Source organism: Coptis chinensis, chromosome 8 (assembly GCF_015680905.1).
Source record: "Coptis chinensis isolate HL-2020 chromosome 8, ASM1568090v1, whole genome shotgun sequence".
NCBI lineage: Eukaryota > Viridiplantae > Streptophyta > Magnoliopsida > Ranunculales > Ranunculaceae > Coptis > Coptis chinensis.
This window is the reverse complement of record NC_141463.1, coordinates 85799846-85825679: the sequence shown is the minus strand read 5'-3', so window position 1 is coordinate 85825679 and position 25834 is coordinate 85799846. Positions and strand designations below refer to the sequence as shown.

General features: G+C 34.6%; 4 protein-coding genes across 5 annotated transcripts; 2 read left to right on the top strand and 2 right to left on the bottom strand.

Moving 5' to 3' along the window:
• The first annotated feature begins 6606 nt into the window (after positions 1-6606).
• Positions 6607-10182, top strand: LOC147483814 (protein STRICTOSIDINE SYNTHASE-LIKE 3-like). The gene is made up of 4 exons (XM_086577954.1): positions 6607-7069; positions 8665-8940; positions 9141-9308; positions 9502-10182. The coding sequence occupies exons 1-4, from the start codon at positions 6738-6740 to the stop codon at positions 9902-9904; spliced, it is 1179 nt and encodes a 392-aa protein (XP_086434080.1). The 5' UTR covers positions 6607-6737; the 3' UTR covers positions 9905-10182.
• Positions 10183-13282: 3100 nt separating this feature from the next.
• Positions 13283-16830, top strand: LOC147483813 (uncharacterized). Of its 2 annotated transcripts, none has more exons than XM_086580927.1 (10): positions 13283-13423; positions 13744-13971; positions 14123-14229; positions 14398-14506; positions 14607-14646; positions 14889-14978; positions 15079-15178; positions 15258-15397; positions 16302-16404; positions 16501-16830. In XM_086580927.1, exons 2-10 carry the CDS (start codon positions 13836-13838, stop codon positions 16618-16620), a joined length of 945 nt encoding a protein of 314 aa, XP_086437053.1. In that variant the 5' UTR covers positions 13283-13423; positions 13744-13835; the 3' UTR covers positions 16621-16830. The 2 variants fall into 2 exon arrangements, with proteins under 2 accessions (XP_086437053.1, XP_086437054.1); XM_086580928.1 differs by lacking the exon at positions 13283-13423 and adding an exon at positions 13449-13562.
• Positions 16831-18557: 1727 nt separating this feature from the next.
• LOC147483812 (uncharacterized) lies at positions 18558-20741 on the bottom strand. The gene is made up of 5 exons (XM_086579651.1): positions 20600-20741; positions 20337-20512; positions 19496-19862; positions 19066-19310; positions 18558-18968 (listed from the first exon to the last, which is right to left on the bottom strand). Exons 1-5 carry the CDS (start codon positions 20739-20741, stop codon positions 18558-18560), a joined length of 1341 nt encoding a protein of 446 aa, XP_086435777.1.
• A 2781-nt stretch (positions 20742-23522) lies between these two features.
• On the bottom strand, positions 23523-25114 carry LOC147483811 (uncharacterized). Its single transcript, XM_086579650.1, has 5 exons — positions 25020-25114; positions 24786-24866; positions 24446-24702; positions 24146-24349; positions 23523-24051 (listed from the first exon to the last, which is right to left on the bottom strand). Exons 1-5 carry the CDS (start codon positions 25107-25109, stop codon positions 23523-23525), a joined length of 1161 nt encoding a protein of 386 aa, XP_086435776.1. The 5' UTR covers positions 25110-25114.
• Between the last annotated feature and the right edge of the window lie 720 nt (positions 25115-25834).

Sequence of the window (25834 nt, the reverse complement as noted above, 5' to 3'; positions counted from 1 at the left end):
AGCGCGAGGCCCAATTTCGAGGTTTTGAAGACGATCTTGAAAAGAAGGTTGAACTTCAACTACGCCTTGCATTTCTACGATTGCCCATTCTGCACACAACTTCTGTAAATAAAATTTTGAAAATGAAACACAAACGCTTGGAGTTGGAGGCATTGGACTCGGAAAGGAGATCGAATACTCTATTCGTTCTCAAGGATCTGAGAATAACAATAATATTTGTAAATAAATCTTTGAAAATCAGACACACATGTTTTTGCTCTCAAGGAAAAAAATCCTATAACTAATCAATTCCAAATGCAAGATATATGCAGAATAACAAGAACTAAAAGACTTGATGCAAACAACATATAAACAAAAATAACAATACATGCAACTTTAAGTCAAGGGGAAGTGAAAGTATATTACCGCCTTCTTTCCTTGTCTGCGGGGACTTCAGCCTCAAATCGACCAATACTCTTACTTTCCAAATCCCAAATCTTAATCCCATCTTCCGTCCCAAGCACATAGCCAATACCTATTAGGACTAAAACAAAGCGCATAAATAATCCCACCAGCATTAAGCAAATACAATCTCTTCCCTTCACCAAAATCCCAAAGCAAAGTCACCCCATCCTTCCCACCGCTTGCACAAAGCGACCCATCAGTGAAACGACCACGTGATTCAAATAGCCAAGATGACCACCCAAAGTAGATTTCAACTTACAATTTGATAAATTCCAAACCTTCATCATCTGTCCCCCACGGCGCAAAAAAATCGTGGGATTCTCCACAAAAGGAGAAAACTTTACACTCATCGACCCAATTACTATGCCCATCGACTTCTTGAATTATGTACTTCCATTCACCCAACATTCCAAAGCTTAATAGTCTTTTGGAAGATTTTAGGAAGATTTAATTGAACTTTCGCCAAGAGTAGTAGAAGGAAGCTTCTTCAAAAGTGCTTCCATTTGTTGGACTTGCGGTTCCTAAAAAGCATGCTTCAAAGTCATTAAGAACACTTCGTAGGAGGATATTCTCGAGAAAAAAGGTCATCTTGAGAGAGTTTGAATTAATGATGAAGGTGGTGGAGATATCTGTTGTGTGGTTATCTTCAAATGCACTTCTTCTTCATCACTTGATCTCAGATTTGTGGTAGATTCTCGAAAGAAATTATTGTCCTGCGTTCTTGAGAGTTCAATTATTTTGGAAGAAGAATGAGAGAGAGAGAGTTTGAAAGAATAGAGATAGGTTTTTAACTATTTTGGGCTCACTGTACGAACAATTGAAATAGTCGCGTAGAATTCATTTTTTTAGATAAAATCTGATGTGTCAATATGAGAGAAAAAAAAGGGGCTGACGTGGGTCACTGGGAGCATTCTCCACTACTGAGTATTAATGGTCTTTGATTATAGTTATACCCTCACCAATCTATTTTTTGGAGCACTCTAGAGACTCCAATTTTTTCTAAACTCTATTACTAATTATAAAAAAGTATGATATAAATAAATAAACAATCTCATCTAGAGTTTCACAGAATGTCCAACTTTTTCTAAAACATATAGCTAATTACGAAAAACTAAATTGCAAAAAATAATATTTTCAACCAAAAACGATTTTCCTAAAATCCTTACACCACAAAGAATAGTTTCCACACTAATCTCAGACGAAGTTTAACATAACAAAGTTTCTTTCTAGAAAATGATAATGAAACAATGAAAGAACAAAGGAAAAAATGAATTGAGTTGCTTGAACATTTACTTTATGCATTTATTAACCACACATATAACTGAAAAAAAGGGAAAAAAAATAAACTAATCATAAAATAAGTAATAGTGTACACCAAAAACAAATAAAATTGTATTGTATGCAATATATATATGAGCATAATAAATAAAGTTGAATCAATTTGAGGTGTAAAATTTAGTCATAGTTAAGGATTTCAAAAACCACATGCCACAATAATTACGATATATTCTAATTAAATTTATGAATTTTATAATTTCCAATTTTAGCGAAATAACGAGATTCAGTTAAAACGGACGTTGGTTTAAATAAATTATATAACTATTGATTTAGTTAAAATAGACGTTGGGCTTAAATAAATTATATACCAAACCAAACCAAACCAAATTACATGTGGAAAATTAAATTATATAAAAAATAACATCACAAAATATATAATAGCAATTGAAAAAAAAAACCCAATAATAACAAATATTTTCAAATATATATAATACTGCATGAAACTAACGTCAAAGAACAATTACCGAGAAACATAAAACTATATGCAAATGCATTGAACTAACTTCAAATAATATTTAACGGGAAATCGAAAATTGGATGCACATGCAAACATTAAAATAATAAACTAATCTTAAAAATTAATTAATGGACAATCAGAATATTGATACAACTGCATTAAACTAACCTCAAAAAATAATTAACGGAAAATCAAAACTTGGATGCAAATACATCAAACTAACACCAACAAATAATTGTCGGAAAATCGGAAACTGGATGCAAATGCATTGAACTAACCCTCAAAGATTAAATTACCGGGAAATCGGAAATTGGATGCAACTATATTGAACTAACCTTAAAAAAATAACTAAATTACAAAAAGCAATATTTTCAACCAAAAACGATTTTCCTAAAACCCTTACGCCACAAAGAATAGTTTCCACACTAATCTCAGGTGAAGTTTAACATAACAAAGTTTCTTTCTAGAAAATGATAATAAAACTACGAAAGAACAAATGAAAAAAATGAATTGAGTTGCTTGAACATTTACTTTATGCATTTGTTAACCACACATGTGACTGGGAAAAAAGGAAAAAAAAAAAAGTAAACTAATCATAAAATAAGTAATAGTGTACACCAAAAACAAATAAAATTGTATTGTATGCACTATATATATGGGTCTAACAAATAAAGTTGAATCAATTTGAGGTGTAAAATTTAGTCATAGTTAAGGATTTCAAAAACCACAGGCCATAATAATTACGACATATTCTAATTAAATTTATGAATTTTATAATTTCCAATTTTAGCGGAATAACGAGATTCAGTTAAAACGGACGTTGGCTTAAATAAATTATATAACTATTGATTTAGTTAAAAGTATACGTTAGGCTTAAATAAATTATATACCAAACTAAACCAAAACAAATTACATATGGAAAATTAAATTATACAAAAAGAACATCACAAAAATATAATAATAGCAACTTGGAAAAAAAAAAAAAACCCCAATAATAACAAATATTTTCAAATATATATAATACTGCATGAAACTAACGTCAAAGAACAATTAATGAGAAACATAAAACTAGATGCAAATACATCGAACTAACCTCAAATAATATTTAACGGGAAATCGGAATTTGAATGCACATGCAAGCATTAAACTAATCTTAAAAATTAATTAATGGACAATTAGAATATTGATACAACTGCATTAAACTAACCTCAAAGAATAAATAACGGAAAATCAAAACTTGAATGCACATACATCAAACTAACACCAACAAATAATTATCGGGGAATTGGAAACTGGATGCAAATGCATTGAACTAACCCTCAAAGATTAAATTACCGGAAAATCGGAAATTGGATGCAACTGTATTGAACTAACCTAAAAAAATAACTATAAATTGGAAACAGAATGCAAATGCGTGAAACTAATATTTACAAATAATTAACGGGAAATCGGAAACTGGATGCAACTACACTAAACTAATTTTAAAAAATAAATTTGATGCAAATGCATTGAACTAACCTCAAGAAATAATTAACGAAAAATCAGGAATTGGATGCAAATTCATTGAAATAACCTCAAACAATAATTAACGGGAAATCAGAAACTAAATGCAAATACAACCTCATCGAATAATAAACGAGAAATCGGAAACTGGCCGAATGCAAATGTATTAAACTAATCTAAAAAAATGATTAACGGAAAATCAGAAACTAGATGCAAATGCATTTAACTGAGCTCGAAGAATAATTAGCAGTAAATTAGAAATTGGATGCAAATACATTAAACTACAGCAAAGAATAATTAACAATAAATCGGAAACTAGATGCAACTACATTGAATTAATCTCAAAAAATAAATAACAAAAAATCAGAAATTGGATGCAAATGCATTGAACTAACCTCAAAATATAGTTGTGTTATATGTTGTGGGAATGTCTCGATAAGTATAGTTTTGCATTTAAAACGGTGTTTATATAATCTTTTTTTGTATAATTGGGAACACCTTGCTATTCAAGTAGCTTCAATATGAACTTTATCTTATTAGACAATTTCATAAAATTTCAATCAAACTTCTATTATTAAACAACAAATGAAGTTGAAGGGTTTTATCAATGGCGAATTATTTTTTTTAATAGAGAGTGCATGGAGGTTTTTCATGTTATAAGAAATTTGGATGAGTGAGCAATATAATATCTGTATATAATAGTTATGCATATACAAATTGAATATATTTTTCAGAATAATTAATATGACAGACCCGTTAAGTAGATAATCTTTGAAGATCCCACATAGTGAGTCGTATATAATTTAAAGAATAATTAATGGAAAATCGGAAACTGGATAATGTTTGATGATCCAATATAGTAAATCAAGCATAATTTATTTTTATGTCATGTTTGCAAGGACATTACATATGGATAAGTAGAAAGTTTGTATTACACACCACATTGGATAATTAAAAGGAAATCGAAAACTGGATTCAAATACATTGAACTGAGCTCAAAGAGTAATTAACGGAAAATTAAAAACTTTATACAAATGCAATAAACTAAACTCCAAAAGTAATTAATTAGAAATCGGAAACTAGATGGAACTGTATTAAACTAACGTCAGAGAATAACTAATGGGAAATTAGAAATTGGATGCAAATACTTGAAAAATATTTAACAGTAAATCAGAAACGGTATGCAAAAATGCATCAAACAAACCTCAAATAATAATTAATGATGAATTAGAAACTAGATGCAAATGCATTGAACTAACCTCAAAATATAATTAATAGGAAATCAAAAACCAAATGCAACTGCATTGAACTAACCTCATAGAATAATTGACGGGAAATCAGAAACTACATGCAAATACATTAAAATAACCTCAAAGAATAGTTAACGGGAAATCAGAAATCGGATGAAATTGCATCGAACTAATTAAAATATCAAAGCATAAATAATCATAAATCATAAACTAGATGCAGATGTATTGAACTAACCTTAAAGAGTTATTAATGACAAATCAAAAATTGTATGCAAATATAATGAACTAATCTAAAGACTAATTAACGAATATAGAAACATAAAAAAAATTGATGCAAATGCACTGAACTAACCTCAATGAATAATTAACGGGAAATCATAAATTTGATGTAACTGCATTGAACAAACCTCAAAAAATAATTAACGGGAAATCGAAAACTTGCTGCAAATGCATTAAATTAACCTCGGAAAATAATTAATGGAAAATCAGAAATTGGATGCAACTGCATTGAACTAACCTCAAAGAATAATTAACGGAAAATAAAAAACTGGATATAACTGCATTAAACTAAAATCATATATTAACTAACAGGCCAAGAAATAATAAATTGGATGCAATATCCTTGATGAATATTTAACGGAAAATCAGAAACTAGATGCAAATGCATTAAAATAACCTTAAAGAATAGTTAACTAGAAATCGAAAACCGGATGTAACTACATCGAACTACCCTCAAAGCATAAATAACCGGAAATTGATTGGAAACTAGATGTGAACTAACTTCGAAAAGTAATTAACGGGAAATCGTAAACTGGATGCAGATGTATTAAACTAACCTCTTTTTTTTTTCGATGTAAATATTAAACTAACCTCAAAGAGTAATTAACGGAAAATTGGAACCTTAATGCAAATGCAATTAACTAATCTCAAAGAGTCATTAACGAAACATTGAAAACTAGATGGAACTGCACTGAACTAATTTTAATGAATAACTAACGGAAAATCGTAAACTTGGTGCAACTGCACTAAACTAACCTCAAATAATAATTAACGCGAAATCAAGAACTTGATACAACTACATTGAATTAACCTCAAAGAATAATTAATGGAAAATCGGAAACTAGATCCAACTACATACATTGAACTAGCCTCAAAGAATAATTAACGTAAAATTAGAAACTTGATGCAAATGCATTGAAATAACCTCGAAATATAGTTGTATTATATATAGGGAGAATATAATATCTCGACAAGTATAGTTTTGCATTTTAAATAGTGCTTATTATAATTATTTTATTATGATTGAGAATGTCTTGCTATTTAAGTAGCTTCAATATCATCTTCGCCACATTGAGCATTCTCACAAAATTTTAATCAAACTTATATTATTAAACATAACAACCAAAATAAATCGACGGGTTTTACTAAGATTTGGTGCTTTCGTTTGATAGAGAGTGGTGCAAAAAATTTAAACGAGTGATTAATATAATTTTCATATTTCATAACTATGAATAGTTGCTAATATTTTTTAGAATAATTTAATATAATGACACCCGTTTGTAGGACGGGTTCGAAAGCTAGTAATGAACTTGTACATCAACTATTCACTAACATGCACACGTGCAAAGCACGTGCATATGCATATTTGCTAGCTAGTATTAATGGCGTTGGATTGTCCGACGGTGCGTGAAGAAGCATTTCAGATCTAAGCATCTCACTTTCCCAACATCGAAATTCCGTGAAAAATGGCGCCAACCGGAATTATAACCGGAATATTGTTTCTAGCCTTGGCATTGTACTGTGGGCTGGACCCATTCCGACACAGTGCAATGTCAGACTTTCCAAATTTCGAAAGCGTATTTATAGACTTACCAGCATACTCAGAACTACCAGTGGAAAAAGACACTGAGAATTTGTTACAGAAATCTGAGATAAAGTTCTTGAATCAGATACAGGGTCCTGAAAGTTTGGTTTTTGATCCACTTGGAAAGGGTCCTTATACTGGTGTAGCTGATGGGAGGGTTTTGTTTTGGAATGGCAAGGATTGGACTGATTTTGCTGTTACTTCTTCCAATCGGTTAGTTTTTTCTTCTACTTTAATTATGGCTGTGTTTTGTTTCCGGTATTTTTAGTGTGTAAATATATCAACTTTATGATTGTTTGTTTTAAGATTGATTTATTTTATTTTTTCTATTTGTTGTTGTTGTTGTTGTTCCTGGTTTGTTGTAATGGCTTGATTTTGTATCTGTTAGCATTCTGTTTGTCTTTCTTCTAGTTATACCATATACTTGTTTATACATTCTTAGCTCTGCTACACTAGTATGGTGTTATTGGTTTAGCTTTGAATTACATTTTAAATGATCGGAACGGGGGCGCCGTGGGGATTGGGGGGCACAAGTAGTCACCTATACGGCTATACTGTACCTTAATTTATGTCAAGTAGTCATGATATGGGAAATGATCACGTCTAAGTATTCATTTTCTTTTCTTTTTATCATTTGTGCACATATTTTTGTTTAATCTACTGAAGTTGCACATCTGTGCTCCGTCTTACTCTAGTAGGTCATCTGAGTTCTTGTTTTGCGTTTTGATTCCTTCTATGACTGGATCAGTTAGAAAATATAACAAACACAAAAAAAAATGAAGAAAAGGCATATTATTGTGTCTTGTGATTGGCATTAGACATAATTTGATTTGGCACACCAAGTGACACGGAAATCAGTTCACAATCCCACATGGTACGGAGATGGCAGCTTGATGTAGGTCCAAGGACCAAGGGTTTGGCATCTACTCATACCCATGAAGGCTGTCAAACTCAGCAAAAAATATATGATGCGGTCCAGATGGACTACCTCGCCATGTGAGCATTTTGGCTTGCATTGTTGATCAGAAGTCCAAAGAGAGGCTTAGCCGCTTAGGTCACTTAGGTACATACTGCTCCTGAAGCTGAGATTTTCTTTTCTTCTTTGTCGGTTCTAACTAGTGTGTATCTTCCTGAAGCACTGTGTATTCTTTAAATGGTTGTGGTGTTGTCTCACTCACTGGCACCTTCGTGCCTAGGACATAGAATAGTCATATGCTTCGTTTTAGGACCAGTTTAACTGTAGGTAACGTGGACATTCCCGACTTTCAAAAATCTGTCGGATATGGATAGATATCTGTCTGGGATACAACACGGCCATATTGAAGGTTATATTTGTATTTCACCGTGTTGGGGAAAAAGATACATAGCCATAGCCGTCTCGATGTTACTTACGTCCAATTAGAAAAACATTGGTAAAGGATGTTATTCTCTTTATTCATAATTTTTTTTATTTATATTTATATGTATTCTTTTGTATTTTATTTATTTATTTTTTGTGTTTAAGACGACTTTAAGTCAATATAACCTAGGTTACATTGACACGGGTAGGTGTGTCTGTATCGGACACAGATACGAATTGTCGGACAAAGCAAAATATCAAAATTCGAGGTAAATTACACACAATATGTGTCCGATATGTGCCCGACACGATTTTTTTCAAAATATGGCGTGTCCATGTAACCTAGAATATAACCCAATAATTTGTTGCCATAGAATATGCTTTTGTATTTATGAGTGTAATCTTCCCAGCTCTGGTAGTTAAATCGGAACATCCTCTGAATTTTGTTTTGTTTCTTGTGTCATCATAGGTCAGAGCTATGCAGTCCGAAACCATCTCCTCTAAGTTACATGAAAAATGAGCACGTATGTGGCCGGCCATTGGGCCTCCGGTTTAACAAGAAAACTGGGGACTTATATATTGCTGATGCTTATTTTGGGTTGATGGTGGTGGGACCTGAAGGCGGACTAGCTACTCTGCTTGTGAACGAGGCTGAAGCAGTACCATTGAGGTTCACAAACGATTTAGACATCGATGAGGAAGGGAATATTTATTTCACAGATAGCAGCACTAATTATCAAAGAAGGTATTGTTTGCACTTTATCTCTTTTACCCTGTGTTGTACTTCGTGCGCTGTTTTAAATTCAGGTTTTCTCATGCAATCTCAATTGCTTGCAGTTGCATTGTGTGAACTTTTGTCATTTTATTTTATTATACTCCTTATGTTTTTATTCAATTACTTCTTACATCTGTAACTTTTCACTCTCCCTCTTGCTTTTGCTTTAGGAACTTCATGCAGCTTGTTTTCTCAGGAGACGATTCAGGGAGAGTATTGAAATACAATCCAACTACTAAAGAAACTACTGTCCTTGTCCGGAATCTTCAATTTCCTAATGGAGTGTCACTGAGCAAGGATAAATCTTTCTTTGTTTTCTGTGAAGGGTCAATTGGCAGGTTACTCATTTTCTCTTTGTTCTAAATACAATTTAGAAGTTTGATAGATCATATGCTTATATGAGTTGCGGCCTTTTTGAAGTATTTTTGAGGTTTCATAGACAGCTGATTTCACACCACCCTCATGCATAGCTGCTTATAAGCTGTAAAATTTAGTTTAGCATCCATTCTACTTATTGGTGTATTGATACAGGTTGAGGAGATATTGGTTGAAAGGTGAGAAGGCAGGTAGCTCAGAGGTATTTGCAATCTTACCTGGATTTCCAGACAATGTGAGAACCAATGAAAATGGTGAATTCTGGGTTGCGCTACACTGTCGTCGCTCTGTTGTTAGCTACATATACAGCCATTATCCTAAACTTAGGAAGTTTGTGCTCAAGCTCCCAATCAAGGCCAAGTATCAATACCTTATGCAAATTGGAGGATGGCTCCATGCAGCTGCTCTTAAGTACAGCCCGGAGGGAAAACTCATTCAGGTACTGGAGGACAGTCAAGGCAAAGTGGTAAAGGCAATCAGTGAAGTAGAAGAAAAAGATGGAAAGCTGTGGATGGGAAGTGTTTTAATGCCATTTGTTGCAGTTTATCACGTGGTCTAAGGTAGCTAGTTTTATACATATGCAGCAATAGTTGGTGAAGTGGGTTTGTACCCTACCTAGTTGGCTAGTTCTGAACTCTGTCATCACGAGCAGACACCTACCTGGTTGATGTGATTCGCAGGTCAGATGGTAAGTTTGCTGTTCTATTCCTTTTCTCTTTCAGATTAGGTTGCTTGCCAAAAATGGTGTGTTCCATATTGAAACTGATCTGGAGTGACTTGAACGAGACATGTACCAAGTTTTTATGATAATTGCAACTTCTAAGAGCGAGCAACAAATCTTTTTCGCATCAGGTAGAGTTGCTGTGTACTTGGACATCTTTCCACCTTCCTCCTTTCCTTGTACATTTAGACAGGACTTGGTTAAGTGTCTTTCCATGGGTAGAGTTGCTGTGTCTACATTCCAATTTCTCGAACATATGGATCTGTATCAAAAATACTATCTTCGGGTTCAAAACTTCTTTTGCAGGTTCATTTCACTGGAGTTCATTTTCGACTGAAACAATTTGAGAATATGCTTTTGTCAATTTAAGTTGCCCTTTGACGATTATGTATGAACTGAAGTTTAAAACAAGAATGTTTATAATGTCGAATACTCCATACCCTGAGCACGTTTTTCCACAGAAACAAAGTTTGAAGTTTGAACATCAATTCATTTGGAAGGGAAAACCAACTACAAGGCGTAAATCTGGAAGACTCTGTGTAAATAACACCCAAGTGCAACATTTTTCTGTCCCATGCATAATCCAAGTCCTGTTGACTTCTAAAACCAATTATCCTAAAGAAAAAGCCATCCTCATTTAAAGTTTGACAGTGGCCCGAAATTGTTGAAGAACTAATCTGAAAGTTCCTAGAAATTTAGTATCCTATAGCATACAAGTTCATATTTGAAGAAGATGCATCTTATTCTTGTTACCGTTACCTATTCCTTTTGACAGGCAAATAATTAGTTGAATGTGTTCACATTTTCAAGTGAAACACCCCTTAAAGAACCGTCAGAACTTTGCTAAAAAATGTTAAGATGTGAACGGCGCCGCTCCCATCAAATCCACACTGTTAATTGTCCATTAAGACGCACACACACACACGTATTTATCTCAAGGAAGCCGTATTAAAAATGTTACCCGTTTTAAAGCACAATCACCAATCTGCATTATGCATTCAGCATTCCCTCTAGGAGAAGGTAGCTGTCACCTCAATATTTTTCCTCCATGCTAGAGAAGTCTTTGTCGACCAGATCACACAATGCAAAATTGCGAATGGGCTGGGACCGTTTGTATCGGACTATCGTTAAGACGTTAACAACTTACAACTGCATTCATAAATCCATGTTGGATTTGGCACAAATAAATCGTTATTGGAGTAGCTCCAGCCTCCAGCTACCCGAATAAATGGCTCCAGCCACCCGAATAAATGATGACTATTATTGATATTATCAATACTAGTACGGGGCACGTTGGGATTACACACCCAATTGTTTGTGGGTCCTTTGAGTTAAGAAGGTCAAAAAAAAAATATATATATGTTGAGTTTGCTAATTTTTCTGGACTAGCGAAAAACAGGTAATAGGTCCATAAGGGACAAAAAAATTCAAATAAAAATATGGAGAGAAATACTCATGTAACTTATGGGAGAAGTTGCAAGTTCAAATTCCACCAAATATTAGTTGGGATTTCTTTATTATGTAATTATGTGATGGGCCTTTGGGCCAGGTGAGTTTCGGGCTAGAGACAAAGTGTTGCTACGATAGATGGACCAAAGAGCGAAAGCAAGTCTTCAAAGAAAAAGTGAAAACGGTTGGGTCTACTAAAAAATAGATCGAGAGCTTTCGGGCTAGGTTCCCTTGATGAGCCTTCGGGCAATATAAGTCTTCAGGCTAGGGTCCTTCAATGTGTTATCTTCGGGTTTTTCGGGGTTGATGAGCCTTCGGATAATGTAAGCCTTTGAACTAGAGTCTTTCAATGTAACTGGTGTAGGTCTGTCTTAACCCTCTAACTTCTTTAAAAAAAAAATGTAACTCCATAATTTAACAATTTTTACACTTACTTCAATGGTTTTTTAGAAATCTCTACACTATATGATAACTGGGTTTTGAGGAACCCCTCTCCAATATTGAGTAGGCTAATTTAGATATCCTTATTTACTTAATTTAAAAACACTTCCCTCATTAAATTTATCCTTCACTAAATTTAGAATAAGCCCCACTTTTATTAATATAATTTAAACAAAGTCCTTTTTGTATTAATAATTTAGAAATACAAACACCTATCTAATGTCACTTAAATTAAATAATTACTCTCATTTTCCACATTCAAATTAAAACAAGCCTTATTTTATTATTGATAATTTAAAAGAACTTTTTTAATATTACTTAAATAACATAATTATCTTTTATTTTGTTTTAAAAAAATAAATAGACGATATAATTACAATTATGATTTACAATTAGAATCCAAAAAAAAAAACCATGCTAATTATCGATCTAGAGTGGTAGGTGAGACTTAAGAAAACCTATGCATACTTGGTCAATATATAAATATATAATTTAGAGACAATGCTGTCACGAAAAAAGAAAACCTATGCATACTTGGTCAATATATAAATATAGAATTTAAAGACAATGCTGTCACGAAAAAAGTGACAAAAAAATTACACTTTTTTAAGTTTTTTAATATTACTAGCCATGTAGCCCGACCTGGGCCTATTATTCTTAAACCCATCATGTCTGGGCCTATATTTAAGGGAAGCACTTGGAAGTTTAAGTAATCCATATCCAATAAGTAATCCATATCCATATCTATTAACTAATACATATCCATATCTATTAACTAATACATATCAATTAACTAATCCAGAATTTGTTTTTTTTTTATCCCATGCGTACATTTGAAATAATGAAATAATCGTGAAACTTTGTTTTGTTTTAAAGATAACACATGAAAGGACAATTTTAATTTATATTAAATTAGAGAGCGGCCAAATTCGGGGTTAGTTTGGTAAGAAAAAATGAAATAATTATTTTTCAAATATGGACTATTTTAAAACTAATGCGTAGAACTTTGTTTTTGTTTTAAGATAACACATGAAAGGACAATTTTAATTTATATTAAATTAGAGGAAGAGCCAAATTCGGGGTTAGTTTGGGTAAAAAGAAATAATTATTTTTCAAATATGGACTATTTTAAAAACTTTGCTGATGTGGCTCACTATGAGCATCTTGGGAGAAACGGATATTAATATAGGTAGGATTTTACTGTTGCAGTAGCTCTGGAGGTGGGAGCAGGATTTTTAAGATAGTAAAGATACACGATAAAGTGCCACGTCTACTCTCCTTGTGGTACTTGAACAGTTGTTCGTTATCAACTGGGGTCCCCGTGCGACACTTTCGATCATCTACATAGTTCTACACTTGTATTCCTTTCCTTTGTAGTTTTCTCTAGAAAGACTTGCATAAAGCTTCATTAGATTTTCTCTAGAATTCTATCGAAACTCATCAGTCTCTGGTTTCTATCATTTACAGGTACACACATAGTTTCTCTTCCATCTTTAATTTACTTGTAAATAACTTTGCCAAATAACAGACTACAATAGCAGAGAGAACTTATCTGTAATGTGCAAAAGTATCAAGACTATTTTTAATTAAGATGTTTTGACAAATGGTAATCTCCATGTTAAGTTGTTATTGTTATATTGCTGGATATGATTTTTTTTTTCTAGCACAGGTACAATTTGATTATATACACAGTACAAGTACTTTGTTATTTACTCTGCCTCATTTAACAATTAAATGAGATACTTATGTTTTATGATTGTGATCATTTTTTTTTTTAACTACTGAAGCAACCAAATCAGTGAACATTGCCACCTGTGTTCATATTGTTCAAGCAAACGATGAGTCTGTTTTTGTGAATATTGAACCTATTAATCTGAAGATGGAAAGGAAACAAAAGATCATGGAATATCGGGGGATATTCGATAAAACTTTGGCATCTGATAATCTTGCAAATGAGGATTTTATTAGAAGGCTTGTCCAGAATCAATTGCAATCATCACCTTCTGAAGCTCAAGGTTGTTTACTCCTTAAATAATGTTTCTATTTACTTTTGTTCAATGACTTATCGATTGTTGATCAACTTGTTTTCTTGGTCTACCATAGAATATGAACTTGTAGTTAAAAGTTTATACTTGTAAACATGCATGAATACCGGTTGTCTTGTAGAAAAACGAATCAAGGAAGTGACACATCTTCTAGACTTAATGAGGAGTGCTTCTGGAAATGATTTTAAGCGATCGAAATCTTATGGAACGCAACAAGCTGCTTGGAAGGTATGTTATCAAGTCAAATGTTCTAACATATTGCTTCATATGATCAGATATACTATCTTTATCCAGTTGACAGAGATCCTTCAAAGAAGTTCCTTCAATATGCATTATCTTCGTGGTGAGACTAAATTGTCTGCTAAACAAATTTTTATTTATTTTTCTTATTCCCAGTTAAAAGAGGATAATGACGAATACCGCGTTATGTATCGTGAAGGACCACAGGGCTCCCCCTTTCACACATTACTAGCCGAAGGCTATGTCAATGCACCATTAGATTTTTGTGAGTCGAAAACACTACGAATATCTTTTGTGCTTATATACTATGTTAACTATTGAGTGCCTAATCATACAAATTCCTCAACATGATATATGTGTTGCAGGTCTATGCGCCGGATGGGAAGTAGGTCTGTACAAGAATTGGTGAGGATTGTTACTGAGATTCTCCTATATACTCTTGTCATGCCATAAGATTACCTTCAGTTCGAAGATAATAATGAGAAATAAGAAGAAATAAAGAAAAGACAAAACAAAACAAAACAAATGCATAAATGATGAGTTTATGTAATATATGAGTAAACTTCGCGACTTGGATTACAGTTCTCTTTGTTTGAGTGTGAGAGATTCAAATTCTCATCATAATATATACCAATCATTTTTAACAGGTGGCCACAAATAAAAGTTCCCCCATTCAAAGTTTTGACAGCATGTTGTTTGGAAAAAGTCAGAATTGATGAACAGTTATCTTTGCTTAGGTTTGTTGCGCAAGATGCTTTGATATGTCACTTTGTTGATTCTGTCATTATGTTCACCTTTTTATGGTATTAATTGTTTTGCTAACTATATGGAAGAAAGGATGAAGGTTCCATGGCCACTGTCAAATAGAGAGCTTGTTCTTAACTATTTTGAATTGGAATGTTTGGAAGATGGGCTAGTCATTGTGCTTCTAAACACGGTAAGCACTGGTTTCTTGTACTTAAATCGATATGATACTGAAACATTCATTTACACAACTCTTTGTCTCCACTTTCCAGATATCTGACCCAGAGAATGTTGATAAACGTTTGCTTGGATTTACCAATGATGAATTGTCCGAAGCCAAGGATAGTGTAAGCATGGATATGACAGGAGGCTTTGTTCTGAAAAGAATCACCTCAAAAGTAAGCTACTATAGGTGAGTTCTACTCTAAAAAAAATTGATTTACAGTCTCGATGGCCCCATTAGTATGGGAAGCCGGTTCAGTTTTTGCACCTTAATTACACCAAGAAATGTAATTCCGAAGTGAGTAAGTTCTGATTGTTGATTTGATATGATAAGTTTATTGTATCATTTATCTGAATATCTTAATAAAAAAATATTTTTAAGTGTGCGATCCTCCTTGTATTGGCAGCTCTGGTCATGTACTGGTATCAGTGTGTAGTTGTTGTATTTGCATCATGTTGCATAACTGGCCAATATCCAGTGTCCCAAATGGTTGATAGCTTGGGTGAATAAAACGGCTTATCGACTAGAGTTCATCAAGACACTAATTTAGGGGAGGGATCGTCATTGAGCAATCTTTGTAATTGATGTAATTATGTACCCTGCATCCTAATCTGTTTATAATTTGATATGAAATTGAAAATTGGCTTGAGTAGTGTTATATAGACAATATGTGTAGACAAGGGGACTTCATAGTATGTATGGGGTTTTACACATCCCAACTTTTCATACCATGTTAATAGCAGAAATGCATGTTCTAGAACCAATCTAATTCATCAGCTTTCTAGCAACCATATAAGGGCAGTAGAGTATTGATGTTCAGTAGCTTTGACATACGACTCGATGATTAGTTGGTACTTGGTAGAACTTTGTTGAGGCAGACTTTTATTTATGGATCCAAGATCAATTGATAAATTTATAATGTCAGAGCATTCAGCTCTCTATATGTTAGAGCATTGAGCGTGGATGTGGAGCTACCTTAATGGCATTAAGTATTTCTCACAAAGGAGCAAAATTGCTTAATTTGCGTGTTTTGTTGCTCTATGGTATATGTTTCCTTGCAGATTGTGCTCATTCTAGATATGCCATTCTGCAGGACTATGGGAATTCTTGATCTGAAACTGGAATTTGTTCCTCCATCACTTATTAATTTCATGTCAAGGCAACTATTAGGCAGCGCTTGCAAGCTTTTTCAAAAGGTTTGTGTTGGCTTCGTCGTTCTTATAGTTTTGAATATGTTTCATACATAATACATAAATTGTTCTCTTACATATATCACTCCCTTGGTATTTCAGACAGTTACCTCTATGGCCAGAGATGATGGGGACTTTGGCAAGGCATTGGAGGATCCGTTATATGTTAGGATACGTGAACATTTACATCTCAGCCATAGCCCCGAGCACATTCCAGGATAAAAAGTCCCACGGAATGAATAAGTGGAGTAATCTCTCCTAGAATTCGTAGAAGAAAAATTGGTTCTAGAGAATAAGAAAATTTTGAAAGTGTATATCTAGTCGTATGTTGGAGAAAACATCACAACATAGATCCTTGACACGGGCCATCTACAATGTGGTATAATAGTATATATATATGCGGCAACACCAATGCTTTTTAGCTATATAAAATATCAACTAAGTGAATATAGATTTGGAATTATACCGGGACCTCATGGTTTCAATTTTGCACAATCATCCATATTCCATATATTTTTTGGCAAGCCTGTGATCGGTAACTCATTGCTGATGGGCGGGGTTAATCCCCATATACCTAGTGTCATCACCCAAAGATTTTATGCAATTTGCTAGTTGGCACCTACGTGTTGCGTCTATCTAATTATTGAATTTAATACAAGTTGATTCTCATCTTTAGAGTATCTCCAATGGGGGGTGTAAACTGAATAGAGTAGAAAGTTTACATTCCAAATGTTAAAAAACTCTATTCAATGGAGGTGTTAAACTGTATGTACTAGACTATTAGTTGATAGAGAGGGTGGAAAATTCTCCATCTTGCTATCAGTTGATAAATAGCCCGGGCACACTTGAACACATGAACAAAAGAAATGTTCAGACGTCATTTGGAGTGTCGTCTCTATCTATTTCGAAATTCATAATTTGAAAATTTTAAACTCGGACAACACTTAAAGTGACGTCAAACTCGGACGTTACTTCAAGTGTCATCCAAGTTTAAAATTGAATTTTTTTACACTTTTCCATTGGGAACATTAGAGAGTGGATATTTATGGACTATCCAATAATTTGCAATTGGCGTTATAAAATCTTAATAGCACCTAGGTGGAGCCTATATAGAGGTGTAATTTTACACTCCCTATTGGATCCCTATTGGAGATGCCCTTACACAACTATCTGCGGTGAGGCTGCATCCTAGGTATTATTCCCGCAAATGTCACAATTTTTGGATCCAAGCAGACCACTCTTAAATTGTTAGGAAAAAACCATGGTTTTACAACCGGCCGATTGGAGCTCTCTGGGTCGAGTTTCTCAATACATAACCCCTTTATATAACCTACTAGAAATTAACTCGTGGCTATGCCACTCGAGTCATAACGTTATTCATTTTTTATTAATTAAATTAAAAAGCTGTAAAAGAAACACAAAAATCTAATAACTATTATTTACAAAATTAATATTGAGTGCTTATGGAGAGTGTATGCTACTTAGATTGTTTTGGATTATGATGACTTTTGTTATATAAACATATGCATCAAATTCATTCATTTATCAGAAAATTTAAGAAGTCATTATCCTATCAAATATTGTATTTTTTTTATCTAAAAATATTGTTGTCTAGAAACCAAAAAACAAATTCCTCTATCTAGCAAAATGTATGACATAACAACCAGTTAGCTGATCTAGATTCAAATCTTCACATACAATGAAGGGTTCCTTATTTCCTAACTATATGTATAAAAAGAAATTGAGAAATAAACATCAAAGCTCAAAAGTTATGAAATACAACTTCTCTCAAACTAAAGCAGGACTTCAGGATACACGATATTAGTTGTGTGGTTTGAAGAATCAGGAAGGAGGATGACACTGATTCGTTTTGAAGAAGTGCATCTTGATAACACCACATATAATTGACCATGGCTAAACACCTGGTTTCGCAAATCAATACCAACATACTTAACAGACTGGCCTTGTGATTTGTTTATCGTCATTGCAAATGACAATCGAATCGGAAACTGTCGTCTGGTCATTTGAAATGGTATTTCATTGGTCGAAGGCGTTAATGATATTCTCGATAAAGCGTGCATTCCCTGCTTTTTCTCCGGTTAAGATTAGAACTTGCACCACGCGTGGCTTTGTGCACACAATCATCGGTAGCGTCGCGGTTACAAAGTCCATCCATCTTGGTAGCTATATTTCTCAACATTCATTATCGGGCATCCCTTCTTGAGGCCAGTAAGCTTGAATGGAGGCAACTCAAAAGGATCGAGTGAGTTCAAGTACCCTGTCGGATAGCTATTTGCGTTACCACTATCAACAATAACATTGGCAGCGCCTAACTTGTCAGCACCTAAGCAAACAATTTCTTCCCCAGGAAACATATCTAGTGCCGTAGCATTTATAGTGCTAACGTCATCGTTGCGTGCTGAAAGGATTGTCCGCTCGGTCAAATAATTTGAGTCAGCTTCATACTGCTTACTTAGATCGGGATATACATTATTTAGCAAGTCATGAAGATTGCTACAATTTTGAATCTCTGGCGGCAATTGAACACTTTCTTCTGGTTTCATTCCAGCCTGAAAATTCCAAATGAGAGCATATGAGATGAGTGATTGTGTATAATTTAAAATGGTCAGCAAAAAGCATTATTTTTTTCAAGAAATTAAGTAATACCTCCATCAAGAAATTGGAGAATAACACGTTCTCTGGCAAGTCACTGTCTAATCTCATATTTTGCACCAAAGATAAAACATTAACGTGTTTCCAGAGCAAAGACCTTCTTAGTGATGCACCTACAATATCCTCACGTTCACCTTGTGGTACAACTGGCAAAATTTGTCGGAAGTCACCGCCTAGAACAACAGTGATTCCACAAAATGGTCTTTCATTGTTACAAACATCTCGGAGTGAACGGTCGACTGCTTCAATACAAAACTTATACTGTATCGAGACTTCATCCCAAATTATCAGTTTTGTTTCTTTAAATGGACACGCTTGAGCCGAATCCTTTTGAAGCCGCACATAGAGTTCTCCAACACATCAAAAGGAATAGAAAAAGTTGAAAGAGTTGTTCTACCACCATCTAATAAAAGTGACGCAATACCAGATGAGGCAACTGCAATCACAATATGTCCTAGATGACGACATTGAGCTGCAATCGTATTATATACAAATGTCTTTTCTGTACCTGCAGCTCCATTTAAGAAGAAAATTCCCCCTGCATTTTGCATGACTGAACCAACCACGGTATCAAATGCATGACGTTGCTCATTGTTAAGACAATCAATGTTACGGTTGATTTGTCCATCTTGTAAATCAAACTGGAGTTGGTGTTGCTCCCAAATTAGTCTATTTCCAATCCTTTTGTTCCATTTTTTGAGTGGTCGGGGCATCGGGGGAAAGTCTTCTAGAGTTTTGTTTTTAGATTCCATGAGGAACTGCTCTAATAGATGCAACTCGTAATCTGTCACCTTCAGGAAAATTGTGTATTAATAATATAATATAGGCTACATGAAGGAGGCATTAATACAATATCTGACACCTGCTCTTTTGATGGATTAGGAATGTTGAAGATAGTTCGTAATTTGTGCGCCAGGTCGTCGCATATACTTGTTGAGAATCTATCCCACAACAGATATGGTTGCATTGGATTGCATTCCAACAGAATAATGCCAAACAATCTCCTTAGCTGATATCCAGTATTCATTATTGCCGCTTCTTCTAAACAATGTATCCACTCTCCATCATCTTCAAGAAGTCCACGTGCAACACACGCAGCCTTTGAATGTTGGATGAGGAATACCTTCAAATTTGCGTAGATCCTCAAATGATGTTGGGCCCTTTACGATGGTCAATAGTAGACGTAAGTAAAACCTCTCTCCCTCGTTGGGCTTGGCAAAATACATCATGCCAATAGCATAACCACTACTTCTTTTAGTCCATACCTTTTCTGTTTTGTGCCAAACAAAGTGCTCAGGGAATTCTTGGTAAGTATAGGCCCGAGCATCTGGATTTGAAGCACAATGGTCAAAGAATGAAGTGAGACTCGACTTTTGTCGTTTCGCCCTCTCAAGAATATTCTCTATCGGTTCTTTAGAGTTGAACACAACATGATGCATACCTGGCAACAAATCATAACTTAACAGTATGGCATTCCAGTATAACTTAATAGTATATTGATGAATTTGTTTAATCAAGTGTTAAATACCTGGCAAGTGAAAAGATAACCTTACAACAGTTGGAAACTCTTCATGTAAGGAAAACCCAAATAGCCGCCAAGCTGCTTCTAGTGGTCCAATATATCTGGCATTAATGTACTGTTTAATCTCATTTCCGCCGTCCAACACCATTGTTGTTTAGTCATTGCCCTTGTAGATGTACTTAACACATTGCAATCCTGCACACACTTCGACATTAATGTGACAATTAAACATCCTCACCAACTGTGGATTATATGGGACAACGTTCCTATTGTCAACCTCTTTGTCTTTCACCATATAGACACGTCCCGTGTTGCGGCGCATATAAAGTGGATAACCGTCTTTTTGTATGGTTGTCACGTCTGTAAACTCACGTGGAAAATACTTTGTGCACTTGCCATTTTCCATACACGGTGAGTTCATATTTTTAACACCACACGGTCCATGGATCATACAACTCTTTATTGTATCAAAGAGCAAGGGATCCTTATCTGGGTCGGGAAATTCTGCAGATATAATTCGATCAATTTGGACTGCGGTACGAATTTTATCTTCATGTGATAAGAGCCCAAAACTGTAGTTTTAACCCTATAACAGTCATACTTTTAGACCAATTATGTGAGTAATAATTAAGAGTTAATACTTATTACGTGTTTTTTACATTTTCGGGCTTCAAAGTCAATTATAATGCGAAAATATGTCACTTTGATGAGATAAAGGAGCAATGGTTGGTTGCTAAGGAGTTCTGTGATTAAAAGCCAAGATTCAAGAAGACAAAGCCTTTCTAAAGCCCGATCAAAGCTGAAAAGTCAAAGTCAACGCGGGCAGAAACATCACTCAAAGTCAGCAGAACTTCCGAAGGCCGTATCTTTGGACTCAGACCTTGGACTTGGGCCTACCTTATGTCAAAACGACCGGCTCGGAAAGAGCTTTCCAATGGTCTAAGCCTTGACCCAATCAGAGGAGCAAAAGTGGACGAAAAGTCTATTGAAGCCAACTGCAGCTGAAGAGGCCTTTTTGGGCTGAAAGAATTGGGTTTTGGGCCTGATTCTCTGGCCCAAAACATGGCTCCAAGCCCATGCACGATTTTTGGATCTGAAAACATATAAAAACAAAAGCTTAGCTCTTTGTTAATGGTAGCTAGTTAGATCTAAAATAATAGATAATTCTAGATCTAGTTTTCATTAATTAAATTAAGTTTAGTTTAAATTCAATTCTTGTTTTAGATTAAACTCTTAAAATCATTGTTCTTAATTAGTTTGATTAATAAAATAGCTATTTGTCAATTTCGATTTTTGTCATTTCAAATTATAGATCTAGTTTTAATTCTTGTTGATTATCATTTCTGAGTTGTTAAATTAGATTGAAGTATTGTTAGTTAAATTAGTCAAGCTAGAATTTTGATAGGATGTTTAGTTATAATAATATGGGAAATGATGGTTTGATGAATCAAGGCTAAACCTCCATTAGAGGGGTTGATGAAGCCTTGATGAAAGCTTAGTTGTATAAGTGTAGAATCGTTGTAGAGTCTATTCCAATCTAGAAGGTCGTGTTTCGCCATGAGAATGGGTAAACGACCTCACATGCTAGTTATAATTGGTAGAAATGTCATGTTAATTAGGGATTAGAACGAGCAATCATTACAGTAAGAACGTAAGGATTGGATTACAACAGTCTATGCTAGGTGATTAAGTTGGATTCGAGGTGGAATCAATTCCCTCTAATTCTTTATCTAGATTCACATTCAGTATTCAGTATCATTTTGTTATTCGTAACTTGTTAATTTCATTCACCTCGTAGTATAGAATTCCCCTCGTAAAACTCTCATTAGACTTAAGACCGATTAGTTAACTATGAAATCATTCCATGCTAGAGAACTAGGAGTGGAACGAATTTGTTACTCCACTCTATTTCGATAGAATTGAGAGTAGAAAACTTGATAAATATAGACAAAAATAAGTTTTAGTTTACTTACGTTTTGAGTTTCATCGTTCATTTCGTAGGTAAACTATCATTTATCATCATGCTTGAGGAAAAAGGGTGCATGCATGTGCGGGAGGCCACGCTTCTGAAATTTAATGGTATACACATGAGCTACTTCACGGCCAAACACATTTTTCTTCTTGATAAATTTCAATAAAGCTCTTCTCTTCAGTTCGAAAACATGAGCAAGAACATCAGGTCGATCAAACGCATTTTGGTTCTCCAAAAGGGCTTCTTGCACTTCTGGCTAGTGAGGATTAAAATCAGCTGTCATCATAAGGAATATATCTGGATGCTTATTGTAACGTGTTATAGCCATCGAGTCTTGAAAGATCTCATACATGTACCTTGGACTTCCAATGAACGATGATGGCAAAATAAACCGTTGACCAACCTGATCAGGATCCGTACCCTCAGCTAAATCTGTCAAACTCATGTACACTGCAGCACGAAGATCCTTTTGGTGGGTATAATGATAGTATAGCCGATTTTGCTCAGTAGAAGCCCAAGCATCACACAAAAACTCCTGAAATAATTTTCCACCACGGAGAACACCATCTGAGTCAATCGCCTCGAATCGTCGTCATTGACATCATAAAGTTTCATTTCGGTTGACCACCCAAGCTCACCCCGAGGGAAAAACAAAGGATAATGTAGGGGTAGATAAGCGGGATTACATTCATCAATATGCTTCAGTGCATTGCCTGATATATAATGAATAATGATATCTCTTGTGCTTCTAATTTAAGTTCCATCCCCAGGTATAACAACTGCAATTTCATTTGCTGAAGGAAGATTGTATCCCCAGGTATTATAATGGAGATAAGCTGGCACGTCATTTTCCTCAGCTGTGCGAGCACTCAATATATCATATGCTTGACGAAATTTTTCAGCAAATCTATTACAATTGACGATTGTACTCAAATGACATCTAAAACATCACGCGTCTCAATTCTGGATTTGGCGATGGCGGGCAAAGGGGCCGGGGTCATAAACATAAAGCTGAGCATAAGTCGGATCTTTCTCAGGTTCTGGTAGTAACGATCCAATTTGACGGCGTAATTCACCATGAACGGTGAATGGAATAGGACCGCTACCGTTGAATATTTGGTCATCCGGTTGACAACCGAGACTGGTAAATGCATTAGCCAAGTTATACTGACGAAGATGTTGTCTAAATGACCTGGCTTTGGCGTCACTACCATCATATAGATCTTGAATCGCAGGAGGCAATGGACTAAGTAGAGGAAGACTGACTTTTCCTTGTTTGCAACACATCCCGAAAAAGGGTATTTTGACTGATGTATTTGCTAGCATTTCATCTTTCCAGTGCAGAGCTTTACAAAAAGAGCATTCCACATCCATCTTTCCCAGATAATGGCGGACATTGTTGTGCATATTAACAGGTTCTGCCATATTGACACCAGTTGTAAGAGGCTGAAAATAATCATCCACATTCATTTCGCTTTGGGTATCACTAACATGTAGGAAAAAAAATCCTAATGAGTTAGGAATGGATTTTTTTTTTACTGAAAACAATGTTATAGAAAACACAATAAAATTCAACTTACATATATGAAGACATTGATACTGGAATATTATGAAGGTCTGCTTCTAAGTTCCTTCTAGTTCGCTTGTTCATTCTACCACTTATGCGCTCTTTTTCTCTTCTATTGCATTGGGCCAACTTGCGTCGAGAAGTATGAGAAAGTGTATAAGCATTGGTCGGACTAACACTAAGATCATCCACTTCTACTATTTCGTTTTGGGTGTCACTAACATATAGAAAAAAAAATCATAATGGGCTAGGAATGGAAATATTTTTGACTGAAAACAATGCTATAGAAAACATACAAAGAAATGAAACTTACATATAGGAAGACATTGACACAGGTATATTTTGAAGGCCTACTTCTAAGTTCCTTCTTGTTCGCTTGCTGCTTCTACCACTTATGAGCTCTCTTTCTCTTCTATTGCGTTGGGCCAACTTGCGCCGAGAAGGCTGAGAGGGTGTAAAAGCATTGACCAGACTAACATTAAGAGTGGATTGTGGAGGAGTAACTACAACCTCATTTTGCACAGGAGGTGATTGAACTTGATGGCCTTTATTTCCTTGTTTTTCCAAAACCTGCATTTTATATTTGATAAAACATAACCATCAGAAGGCAGTAAACAACCACCACATATAATGAACGTATATATGTTACATACCTTAGCAAGGGTAGCAAGCACGTGGTCAATAATCCGTTGTTTATGCTCACGTACTTGATTTATATAATCCAATTCTCTTTGCTACATGATGCAAGGTACATAAAAAGCGGCTTAAAAAATTAAATGAGAGCGTTGTCAAATTTACAAAAGAGTTTTCTTTGTTACAAAATTTAAAAGTTTGAAATCATGTAAGAATCAAACATAACCAAACTATGAAAAAGGAACTTCAAATACCTTAACAGATGCAGTAAGTTCATTGGTAGATTTAGGTGGTGCGTCGACAACAGAAACATCAAATGCACTTGCAGGTGGTGCCTTATCCATGGCTGATAATCAAACATTGATAAGAAAATTGCAGCAAATAAATGAAAGTGGTATACAACTATGATCAGGAACAACTATTAAGGGAGATTCGGAGTCGTGCAAAATGCAACCATGTCACAAGTACCTCCAATTAGAGTTATCGACTTTTGTATAATTAAAATATAAATAGTTCCGATCCACTGGAACTTCTACCAAAGCTACATGCATGTACTATACTTTAGTGTGCATAGCAAAAGGATCTAAAAGCATAAAAGAGGCATAGAAAGAATGTGTAAGAATTAAATAATGACAATGTTTGTCTCGCAAAAGAAACAAAAACAACATATATAGTCTAAAAAGATTGCTTCCCTTTTGCCCAACAGCATAGTCTAAAAAGATTGCTTCTTTTCTTCGTGGGAAATCGAGTTTTCTAGCATTAGATCGGTACAATTATCTCCAACATTGGCTTTCTAATCGTGGGTCATAACTTTTTGGTTCATGCAGTTATTATTATCTTTGCCTAGTATTTGCTTTCGAATCCTAATATCCATCGATAGTGTTCCCCGGTAAGGCTAGGCGGCCTATACAAATTTATGGGGAACATAGTTGAGAATGCTGATGGCAATTCCCATCTCTTGAAATTCAACTAAGTATTATTAGTAATTAAAAAAAAATAGTTCTTTGCTACTCAAACTTCGTTCTAATATGAAACTTAAAGAGAAAAAGAAGTTACAAGAAATTCAACT